Source organism: Gallus gallus, chromosome 3, assembly GCF_016699485.2.
Source record: "Gallus gallus isolate bGalGal1 chromosome 3, bGalGal1.mat.broiler.GRCg7b, whole genome shotgun sequence".
NCBI classification, from domain to species: Eukaryota; Metazoa; Chordata; class Aves; order Galliformes; family Phasianidae; genus Gallus; species Gallus gallus.
In genome coordinates, this window is record NC_052534.1 from 16,753,041 (window position 1) to 16,765,459 (window position 12,419).

The window sequence follows — 12,419 nt, forward strand, 5'->3', positions numbered from 1 at the left end:
TTTATTTCCTTTTTCTTTTTTTATTGAACACTGATATAGATTTTAAACAGCATAATAAGTTGTGAGCAAACAATCTATATTGAAAGAATAAGGAATGCAGGTGGTTGGGTTGTTTTTTTTTTCTGTCCTCACTTCTCCCATGTTCACTTCCAACAGCCCACCCAAAGCTAAAATACTCTGTTCTCTTGGAAAGGGGCAATATTTTATTTTTGGCTCTGTGATGTTCCCTGTAATGTGTCCCCTTGAAGCGAGGATCTCTGGCATTATGAAATTAGTGGGCGTAGGGCACAGATACAGAAGAATCGCAAGCAAAGGGATTTCCAGACCTTTGGAGTAAAAAATTCTCTCCGGAACTGCGGTTTGTGAGAAGCTGAAGGAAGGACGTGGGGAAAGTGAGGGGGCAGAAGAGGAAGCAATGCTAGAAGGGAAGATTGCAACAGTGGGACATAAGTGGGAAGGTAAGGTTGATTTGAGAGGAAGCCATGATGCTCTGGAAGCACTTTCAAGCAGAAATATCTTTCCCTTTATCTTCTCCTAATGTAAGTGCTTCCAACATTTTATTCTTAGAGAGTCATTTGCTGATTGCGGAGCATGAGGACAGTGGTGAGGCCTAGCTTTTACTTTTCTTACCCAGAACCACTGCAGAGGTCTTACAGATGCCATTCAAGAGGAGCAGTGAAGTTCTGATGGATGCACTGCACAATTTGAAAACTGAAAACAAAGCAAGGATTGAGTCTACATTTCTAATTCCTGAAGCTGCTGCAAGGAGGTACTACTGGGTGCAACTGGCTATCTGACTCCCTGCTTTTGATCCAAGCTTAGCACACACAGACTACTTCTTCTGTGGACACTCTTGGCACTGAAGAATTTTGAATTAGTCGGACGATTAAAAGAAAGTTGCTTACTATATCCTAGTAAATAATATAATGTAGTTCCACCTGTGTGTTATTTGGACATTAAGAAGCTGCTCTGGTGAATAAAAGTGCTCAGCATCTGAAACAGTTCTGTAAGAGTGAAGCTAAAGGGAGAACAATAAGAGCTTTATTGGGTCACAATCATCTAATACTGTCCTTGATGCAATGGGAGGTGTCTTGAGTTCACTCTTTCAACTGTGAAAGTTTTAATATTCTCGTTTCTTCCTAAGAATTAAGAATGAATAAGGTGTATGCTTCAAAATTGTTTATGTGGATTTTCTGATATATTTCAGGTTCTTCAGCAAAAGCACTCGTGAGCTTGAAAGGTAAGAAGATAATGTGTTATTTACATGAATAAATGAAGCACCCACTCTTTCATGTGTACTTAGTTTCTGGCTCTGAAACATGAAGCATATAACACTGAAAAATATTTGGTTTTGATGTTTTATTGTGTTTTCTTAAAATATCATTAGTTTTGTTGTGCTTATTAGTTAGCTCTGCAGACTGATAATGCTTGGTGGTTGAAACTGCACATGTTGTGGTGTGTTTAGACACTGTTCTTCTGGATGGCATTCCTGAAAAGTGTTTCTTCTTAAGTATTGCTTAGGCGTCAGGTTTGATGGGAAAATTGAGGTAATTTTTCCTCTCTTGAGGATGAAATAGGAGAACGATTCTTAGTGAGAGCTATACATGTGACAAATGTTACATTAGGAAGGAAATTCATAATCTCCTTGTGTTTTCTGTCAGCAAGTTGTAGGCTAACTCAAAAATCTATTTCTTTTCTTTGAAATTGTCTTAATGAGTGTTACATACAACTTTTGAATACTTAAAATCTGCCTAACAATAGAAGTTTCATTACATATTACAAGGCTTGTATTACATGAGGAAGATAACACGGTTTGCTGAATCTCTTTTAATTAATGTAGCTTGTTTCAGTTGAATTTGTTTTACTTGTTTGTTTGCACCTGCTTAATCACTTTATTTTCCCCAAGATTCAGTTTCAGCCTGTCACCCTGACAGGGGAAGGAATGGAAGTAACTGATTCCACCAAAGGAGGTTTTATGAAATCTAAACTTGGTTTCAGAAATAAAAAAGTTCTTTTCATGCTTCTCCTTTTTAAATTGATTTAATAAAAAGTACTGAAATCTAAAATCCACTTATAGTTGAATCTGAAGAAGACATTGCAAGTAAAAGAAATATATAGTAGTAGTTGATGTTACGCTAGGTTTCAGATAGTAGCTCATACTTGTAAGTATATATGCATGTATACATTTATATAATGTATGTGTATTAATGACATGAATCCTCACAACAGAGGGAAGTTTGTCCAATACATGGAATGAAAAATATAATTCACTGCAGAAAACTCCCATTTGGAAAAGCAAGAATGCTGCCTCTACTGTGGAAATGGTAAGAAGCAATAAAAAGACAACTTTTGGATTGGTAAAATGCCGTGAAGTTAATCAAATGCAACAATCAAAAAATTTGGCTGAGAATTCATAGTTTCGTAATCTCAGAATGTTAAACTGTCTGCTGTACGAGCAGTCTATGGGGCTCCAATATGAATTGAAAGCATTTTTTATAAATGAATAAGCAAACAAGTTAAATTGCTGACCTTGTTCAAGATAGCTGGTAATCGTTTTCTCTCATTGGCCATTTATTTTATCTCATGAAATATCGTATTTCTAATTTAGGCTCGGAACTGACACACAGGGAAAAGGAAGGGGAAGTGTCACTTCCGTCCTCGTGTCTTCTGAGGGGGATATTGTAATAAAGATGAAGGGATGTCAGTGAAATGTCCTGCAGCATTCTGAGAGGACTCATAAGAGGACATTGAGTTAAAGAATGTCCTTGGTGTAGGGAAGTAAAAGTCAAAGAGCCTGAATCCTCCAAGATCATGTGGCCATTGTTTAGGCTGACCGTTTTCCCCCTCTCTGTTTGAAATATTCCATTGTCATTTCTTTCCCCATTGTATCAAGTTCAACCTTTTCTTGATTTGTCTAAGTGTTCTCAACCTTACCTAGTTCCTTGATTTTTGGTTTGGTTTTGCCACCAGCCCCAATACCTAGTTTGTCTACATGTGTGTTAGTGTGCTCTTCTTACTGCATACTGAAGAGCGTATGAAATACTCTCTCAATTGCTATGCAGATCTTTCCCCTGCACTTTTTTGATGCCATCTTCTTCTACAGTAATTGCAACCAACTTTCCAGCTCTCACTTTTTTCTTTTTTTTTTTCTTTTAATTCAAACCATAATTTATTGATTGTGAAGTGCTTGTTTATTTGAAGTGGAGAATTATGTTTGGAAACTATTACATTTGCCAGCTCTGCATGCAACCAAAACACCTGAGCAGTATCTAGTTGTGCATTAAGACAGCGTGACTAACATCTGTCGTCTAGTTTGTTCTGTTATTTTTTTTTTCTCCCTGTAGACAGAATCTTACCCAGAGAAAGTATTTGTTTTGGGAGGATTCGTGGAGATGTATATACACTTGTTGATATATGCTTATGCTAGGGAACTACAAAAGTCTACAAAATGCAGCTTCAGGCAGTGAGTGGAGCTTTATGATGGCCCTGACTTCCTGGCAGAGTTTATGACAGTTTCCAGCTGTGTCCCAGGAATGGTTATCTTCTCACAGAAATGAGCTTTACTGATAATTTAGAAGATGGTATGTTCTAAAGAACAGAAGTCACTAGTCATAACATTAACATCCAGAAACTATAATATCAAAACTTTGTCCCTCTCTAGGTACTCTAGCTATCAAATATAAGGAGTAAAATTTTGAATTTAGCTCAGTATTTTATTATGAAGCTGGGACATGGGCCAGAGTGTAGGTTAATATGTTAGCCGTGGTCCATGCTGCATAGATGTTGTGTAGTCTTCTATACTATTTTGAGTTCCCTGAACACTAGAATCTTGAGGTTGTGCTATTGATTGAAAAGTCTTTCCCAAAATGCCTGACCTATTTAGCTAAGGTGGATGTTGTTTCTTTTTGACAGCTGTTATTTTATTCTGGTGTTTGACGTCAGTAATCCAGACTGTGATACTTTGTCGTTTTGGGTGGTTCCTTGGAATAGAATTTGGTAGCTTTTATTGAGGATTGGAAAGCAGTTCTATTGCAGTAACATAGCCTTAGTGGAAAGTTGAAGGAACTTTCTAAGTTTTTTCTAGGTGGAGTATTTTTGTTCCTATGTTGGCACATGATTTTAATCTGATATAGCATCATCAATTATTCTTATATTATATACAGACATTTAGGAGAGAAAAACAGGTGTTCTGAAACCAGCATCTCGGTCATCAATACTGAAATATAATAGAAAATATTCAAGAGAACTTGATCCCAAGTCTGGAAGCCAGAATGCTATGATTAAGGGGGACAAAAAAAAAAAAAAGTTTGGTAACATAATGAGAGTTTTTATTGAGGCAGGATTGTGATTTCTTTCCTGGCTCAAATGTTAGAGTAGTTCTGAGCTTTCTTTTTTAGGTTGATAGCTTGTAAAGGTCAACAGAAATGGTATAAAAGAATATCAAGACATTATAATTTAAATCTATTATTGTTTTTAAGATTTAGTAAGTTGGAAGATTTGAAGAAATAAACTCAACGTATGTTCATGAAGACAGAGAAACAACATCCAGAGCAATTAACATGATAAACTAATTAATGATAATATGATGTGGGCACTACTCAGTTACCATGCTAATGTATAGCTTGTCTGTTCAGTGTGTGTCTCTCTCCTGGTTCATAAAGTGTACAAGAAATGGGAGTTTCCTTCTTCCATGTGCGTAGGTGTCCAGCACATATACAGCACTATTCTCCAACTGCATGGGGGAAAACACGCTTCCCTGGGAAAGCATTAGCTGCCCTCATGGCATGGGACAAGCCAATTTTTTGCTAATACTAATTAATTCAATTAGGATCGTGTCTTTTCAGACAGATATCTTAATCAGTTACGAGCTTATTAAATAAATTTCTCATATATAAATGCTTATTAGTGAAGTTTTATTTCTCTTTCTTATTTTATGATTGCTACTGGGGACTTATTTTTGCTGTTAGCGCCCACAGTGTGAAGAATACTACAGATTTCATACCAATACCAATTTGCAGCACTTCCACCACTTCTACTGGCAGAATGGTATCTGCATTTGTTTGACCTTTACTCATCACCTTTGTTAATAGTTTGAATTACAAGGAACACTATATGGTGCAGCCCTGGAATTCTGCAAAGGAGAGACCCTTCAATTGTGACTGGCTCCTGCTGCAGTTTTCATGGAAGGGAAAGCTGCTTGCTTTCAGCACTGACAGCCAGACAGAGGTTACTGTTTTATCCTCACTGAAAACTCAAAATTTTTGTTATAGAATAAAATGTTGAGGAATAACTAAACAGAAGTGTAAGAAAGGAGGGACAAGCTTCATAACACGCTTCACACAATATGATTTCTCATTTTTTTGGTCAGCCTTCTCATTCTTTTTGGGTTATAACCTCTTAGCATGAGTAAATTTTTGTGAGCACAAATTCTAATTTCTTCTCTTATCTGATAGTTTGATAACTTTTATACAAGCTTTACGTTCTTCACATATGAACTTAGCATTCTCCAGTGTAGGTACTTCCAGTAAATTAAAAATAATAATAGTAAAATAATAATAATAGTAATAGTAAATTATTAGACTCACATGATCCTTGCAAAAAATATATATACAGCTAATATTTTTGATGAGAGCATACCGAAACACAGTTCAGATGATTTGTTTTACCAAAAATTTAGAACAAACTGTCTAAGAGAGGTGTTTATAACCAACATAAGAAATGTTTTAAGCTTAGATATACAAGTGTTCAGACACTTAACTCATCTGGAAGCAAGTGGGAGTTAGGTTCTAAATTCTTGCATGGGACTGGGCCAGCAGCGTGGTAATGAATTATAGTTAGCACTGGAAAGCCTTGAACCTTAAATTCCTTGTGCCTTAAAACTAGCAGGTGGCAAGAGAAAAGGCATTCCATTTCTCTCACTGTGAATACGGTGCATGAACAGAGAAATCCATTTTCATTTTTTTTCTTGTAATTCATTCTCAATTTTGATATGTGCAGCCCTTCAGAAATTCAAAACGGAGTCGACTCTTCTGTGAAGAAGATGACAGACAAATAAACACAAGGTCACCCAAAAGAAATCAGAAGGTTGTGATGGTTCCACAGGTACCTACATGTATGCAGATATTTTTACCAAAAATGGGAACAAGCCCATCTGTTTTAGTGGAAGAATAGAATATATTTGCTTTTCAAGTTGCACTATCTGTTTATGAATATGCCTGTGAGGAAAGATGTTGCTAGGAGTAAGCCTCAATTCTAAAAAGATTTGTATTTTCTTCATTGTAACTGGGTTCCTACGATTGTTTATGAGAGTGCTTGTTCTTTTTGATGCTGGACATAAGAATACAGGAGTAGCCCAGAGCTACTGCATAGCTTGCTCCTGCACAAATTTATTCCACTTCAGTTAAAAACTGGCTAGGGTTCTTCCCCAAACTACATCATTTAGAAGACTTCTATATAAATGAATATATTTCAGTAGTTAGGAACTTGCGCTAGAGTTATAGCCTTCAATATATTCATGGCCGTCTCTACCTTGGTACAGAAATGATGCCATCCTCCAGTTCAGATAGCTTGTTTATCTGTTCCGCTGCTTAACTGTCTGCTTCTTGGTACAGCATAATAGAGTAGCAGTTATTTTTCTTGCCCTTTATTTGCTGCGTTAAACTGGGCAACATCTCTTAGTTTCAGAGAATTGGCTCTCTGATACTTCTGTCATCCAACTCACTTCTCTGTGTACCATCAACTTGTGAGCCTAGATTTGCCACAGTGAACAAGTAGTACTTGAATATGAACCTTACACACTTACTGAACTGTATTGTGCAGTCTAGAATAGGGAAGACTTAGCAATTGCTGTTTTGCTGGATTCATTTTGTCAGAGTCATTTCTCTCTTACGTTACTATGATTTCTTAACAGTCAAAAGGCCTGGGTAATGTCCTATGCCTAGTTCATTTGTACTTAAATGTTGGCTTAGGAGGTCCCATGATTGCTAGAAAAACCTTTATGTAGTGCCTCAAACATTTGAGGCCTGTGTGTACTTCAGTACCAATACTGTTATTAGCAATGTAGTTTCAATGTTGGAAAAAGCTTTCCTTACAAGAGCTTTGTGTGAAGATAATTTGTTGTACTGATCCTGCTAAAGTTCACCATCTGTTTTGTTTGATCGTGTTGCTGATAAAGTGCAGTAAGGTTTATTACAGGTTTGCAGCAGCAACAAAAAATTTTCGTTTAACAATATGCGGAATTCAAACGTAGCAATCATTAATGTATGAACTTGTATCAAGAAAATCTAGTTTAATTATTTGAGTATTGAAGAATAATGGACTGTGTTTAACTGTTTCCTTTATTTTACTATATAGAAGTTCAATACAACGATGTCGACACCAGACAAGAAAGCTTCACAGAAGATTGGTTTACGGCTTCGTAACCTGCTCAAACTTCCCAAAGCTCACAAGTGGTGCATATATGAATGGTTCTATTCTAATATAGATAAGTATGTGTCCTTTGTATAAGCATATAAATATCCTATTAATATAGAAACAAGTTGTTTTCTGAAATTGAACTGTAAATTTCCATGTGCTGATTAGACACTCCAAAATTTACTCTTGGAAATGACTTTCTTTTTTATAATGAGCAATCCACTTGGGTAGTTCTTTTAGTTCTTGGAATGTCTCCTTCATGGAAATAATTTACTTTTTATGGCCTCTGCCTCTAACAGTTGCAAGATTTTATTCATTTGTTTTTAGCTTCTTAAGCATGAGGTTAGCAGAACACTTACGCTTTTTGAACCCTTGGGTCAGTGGTGTACAATGAAGAGGGAAAGGAGACTGCCTCTTCAGAAGATACCCATTCCTACAAGTTGTAAACTTTCATTGCATATGTTTCTTCCCTATTGCCCCTGTTATTTTTACTGTGATTGCAAACAGACTACTGGGTTGTGACCGTTCAGCTCTTCCCTAGGTGTCAGCATCATCTTACATCTCCTAAACTACCTCCCAGGTTGTTTCCAAAGTCTGTGCTTCAGCCTTTGGTACTTTATCGCTTAATACCACCTAGTAAGGTGTTATAAATTGTTTAAGAGAACCATTTTAATCTAGTCCCTAATCAGGAAATAAAATGCAAAAATTGTTACAGATTAACTATTATGTGGATCACTAACGTTTAATAAATTAAAGGATGGCTTCGGAGTTAACAAGCATTCTTTTCCAGAATTTATTCATAATTACTGTTTTTGTTTCCAAATTTAATAAGAATTGCTGCAGCTCTTTTTGTTAACTTCAGCAGGCAATCATAGCAACAGAAAAACATTCTCAAATCTGTTCACCACAACCAGAAAAATTACATGTTCATTTCAGTTTGTTCTAAATTCATCTTCTGTGGGAGTTCTTTTGAAAAAAGTAGTTTGGGTTTTCTTTTTCTTTTTTTTTTTCCCAGGAGGGAGGGGAGTGGAAACCCTACTTATTCTTAGTTGTAATTTTAGTATATGATGTTTACAATTTTTTTAATTTTTATTCTTTTATTATACAACAGTCCAAGAACTTTTTATTCCCAAACGTCTGTGGAGCTTTAAGTCTATCAGATAAATCTATCGGGTCTAGCAGATAAATCCAAAAACCTCTTTCGTAATTATCACTGTATGCTTGTAATGCTACTAAGTTACAATCCTGTGAAGATATTATCGTAGTTTAATTTATTAAGAAACTACATTTTTATGGAAGAAAAGCTTTATGTTGTTGTGAGTGATAAGATCTAGACAAGGTGAACCACAGAAAAGTTTAAAGCATAGAGCTGTCAACTGATGAAATATGGCGCTCTCTACACATCTTAAAATATTTTAACCAAATCTTGTCCTAAATTGACATCATCAATGTAAGTGCCATTTACTTGCTAAAAGTTTGTAAAATGCTCTAATCTTGACAAATGTCACCTGTGAAATTATTAGGTGATTTAAACTGTTTCAGTTGGATTCTATCTGTAGTGCTGTATGTAGGACCATTTTTCTGTAAAATCCTGTTGACTTTGTTATACTTGGAAACTTACTACTGCAAGGATCAGAGGGCCCCAGATTGCTTACACCATTTCCCAGAGCTTCCAGACTTGTAAATGCTGTGGGCTTACAGTTCGCCTGCTTAGGTTTAAGTGATAGTAAAAATCAAATACAGATTCTTTCTCTTGTCTTTCTCTTTCTTTTAAAAAGCTTTCCTTTACATGGATGTCTTATGTTACTAAAAGTAAAACTGAATAAAATAAAACTTTTTCTGCACTCCCTGATCTGTTTTTTGAGCATGATTGATGATCCTTAGCAGTTTTTCTTTGCCCTCTTAAATCCCAATGCCCTGCAGAGAATGGAGGAAAGTGGCTTTATCTAGGATGCAGTTCTTTTGTTCACACCAGGTGAGATCTATTCCAGTTGCACATGGTCTTTAATGGTTAACCTGCTATTAGATAGGCGTATCCATTGCAGCTCCCTTGTTTCCTCAGCTCAAGAAGAATGTAGTACTACAAAGTAAAACGCAGTCATAAAACATAAGGTGTATATTTGTGTTATGACAGATCATAACATCTAAGAGAAGTTCATAAGTTGGTAGGTTCTCTGAACTTTCACTTCTATTATAGTGATCATCTGCTTTATCGTGGAGTCATGTTATAACGTATATCTCTCCTGCAGAGCTACAGTGACAAGATGGCTCAATTGTATTTTGGGAACCCTCTGAGAATCTGATTTATTATTGAATGAATTTATGAAAAAGGAACTATTTTTCTATTCCTCAGTATCACCTTGCATATGACTATTGTCCCTTCCTTTATTCTTAATACCTTGCTGTATCTTAATGGTTTCCTTCAGTGGGTTGTGGTATCTCCGTGACACTTTGTTGATTTTGCTGAAGTTTCTTTTGATGCCCTTATACACATTACAAAGCAGAATGACTGTCTGTTTCCCCATAGTAGCAAGACAGATGAACATTTTTAAACATCATTGATAGTGAGGCTCAAGCAAAACAATAGTCCTGAGAACTTTCTGTCTTTTGTTTTCAACTGACTTGATTTCAGATTAAATTTATCCTTTAAATAGAATTGGGTTTTTTTTTTATTTATATTTATTTGTACTTCTCATTTTCAATATATTTCTTATGATTAATTTTTTTTTTTTTTTTTTAAGAATCCTCTGACAAAAGTTTACTAAGTGTAGTTAATGGAGAACCACTTATGTTTTAACAGACCGCTATTTGAAGGAGACAATGATTTCTGTGTATGCCTGAAGGAATCTTTTCCAAACTTGAAAACCAGAAAATTGACAAGAGTTGAATGGGGAAAAATCAGACGATTAATGGGAAAACCACGGAGGTGATTTTTTTTTTCTTCTTTTCACTTAATAACTGCATGTAGTTTTCATGTTACCTGAATTGCTCTTTTCTAGAATCTCTTTGCACATGGATAGTAAATAACAAATGTGTGTAGAACAACTTTTTTTAAGTAGTGTTCTCTGAACATACACATCACTCCTCACCCCTCTGTTCTCATGAGCTTGTACTTGAAATGTTCTCTACCCACTCTAGATATGTGATATGTTGAAATTATTACTGCGTCTTCCATGTTGCTGTACTTCCTGGCATGGAAAACAGGGCAGTTTTTCACGATGTATTTTCTAGAAATAAGTAGCTCTTTGTAGGGAAAAACAGGTGCACATTTTCATGTATTGTATTATTTCTTTAAACTATTTTCTAGATTTTCAACTTCTCCTAGCTTGGCTGCCAAAACAAAGAGGGGAAAACTCAGTCATACAATATCAGACATTGTAGACAAGAACCCAGTATTGAATGAAGAGCATAGTTTTTCCTCTATTTAAAACTTTTCTACTTGACACTCTTAACTTTTAAACCCACTGACCGAATGATTACAGCTTGGAGAAGAAAAGGCTCGGGGTGATCTCATCTGTGTGTACAAATATGTGAAGGGAGGATATAAAAAAGGCAGAGACAGGCTTTTTTCAGTGGTGTCTAGAGAAAGGGTAAAATGTAGTGGGCACAAACTCAAACACAGGAGGATGCCTTCTGAACATAAGGAATTATTTTTTTTCACTGTGGGAGTGACTGAGCATTGGAACAGGTTGGCAGGAGAAGTTCCTACCTTGGAGACGCTCAGAGACCATCTGGTCATGATCACAGGCAACCTGCGCTCAGTGTCCCTGCTTGAGCAGGGCAGTTGGACCAAATGTCTTCAGAGGTCCCTTCCAACCTCAATCATTTTATGATTCTGTGAATTCTATAAGATCAGGAGAAAAATGTGTAAATGATGTGGAGGTAAGAAAAGACTGGTTTATTAATGGAGATTACAGACTATAAGAATTAGTTATTAAAGTAATTAAACTAGTTTAAGCGTAACTGTGAGATAGCTTTTAGTTCCTCTATTGTTACACTTCTCATCAAAAGGAAATTAGTGTAGTTGAAGTTGTTCATTCATTTGACTTTTGCCAAAGGTATGTATCACTATATAAGATCAACTTGCTTCATTCTACATGTTGGACCATTTAATTGTTATATTTTTCTTTCTTTCTTTTTTTTTTTTTTTTTTTAATCTGTCACGTAGAGAGGGCTCTTTTGAAGAGAAAGAGGATCCACAGTTCTAAATGGGCAAGAAGTTCTTTCACATAAATTCTGAAGTTACGACCTTGTGGCTGGATATAGAGTCTGGTTTTGTTTATTAACCAAAAGATTGTCAATGTTTTTCAAGATCTCAACAGAGATCTTTTGTATCAGTTTTAAAAGATTTTGAATGATTCTAAATCATTCGAGTGCTTTATCAAACACTTTTAATCTACTTTTGGAGTACAGTTTTCTAGCATTACTTCTCTCTTAGAAATTTATGTCTGTCCTCAGTCATGGCAATACTGATATTTGCTCAGAAGGGAGGAGAAAGCATGACATTTCACATTCATAGTGTTGATGGCAGAAAATAGTGTCTCTGTGTAATAGCTGTGCACAAGATTACTGTCTTTTTTTCTTTCTTCTTCCATTTTGTGTTAAATATATTGTAATATTTTCTTATGTCTGCTGCTATGTTAAATGTCCCATCGCACCAGCAACAGTGTGGATGGATAGCACAATAGTATTCTTCCTGGGAACCCACAAAGCTTGTAAGATTCCAGAAGACTGTGAGAAAGTATGTGCTCCAAGAGGAGGAAGAGGAAATTGTTAGTCTTGTCTACTCTGTATAAATTTCACCGAGGTTGTGAAATAGGAATGAATGTAAATTTAGTGTAGACATGCTTGTCCTGACATTATATGATGGTGATGGTCCCCCTATGTTAATTCAAATGTTGGTGTCCAAGGTAGAAACTGAGAGGTTTCTTAAGAGGTTGAACACTTAGGTGGAAAAATAAGGAGGTTGCAGTGTGATCTCTACCATAGTTTTTGCCTTAACTTTT

At 35.9% G+C, this 12,419-nt stretch overlaps 1 protein-coding gene across 9 annotated transcripts in view; it reads left to right on the plus strand.

Moving 5' to 3' along the window:
* LIN9 (lin-9 DREAM MuvB core complex component) overlaps positions 1–12,419 on the plus strand; it is a 37,516-nt gene that overhangs the window by 9,059 nt on the left and 16,038 nt on the right. The window contains exons 1-7 of one of the 9 annotated variants that reach the window (XM_046938764.1): positions 125–458; positions 568–769; positions 1,208–1,240; positions 2,230–2,324; positions 5,998–6,102; positions 7,354–7,487; positions 10,214–10,339. In XM_046938764.1, the coding sequence (XP_046794720.1) occupies positions 2,322–2,324; positions 5,998–6,102; positions 7,354–7,487; positions 10,214–10,339 (368 nt within the window). In that variant the 5' untranslated portion in view covers positions 125–458; positions 568–769; positions 1,208–1,240; positions 2,230–2,321. Of the gene's footprint in view, positions 1–124; positions 459–567; positions 770–1,207; positions 1,241–2,229; positions 2,325–5,997; positions 6,113–7,353; positions 7,488–10,213; positions 10,340–12,419 lie in introns of those variants that run through there. The other 8 variants (XM_046938765.1, NM_001031042.2, NM_001396721.1 and 5 more) reach the window with 8 other exon arrangements.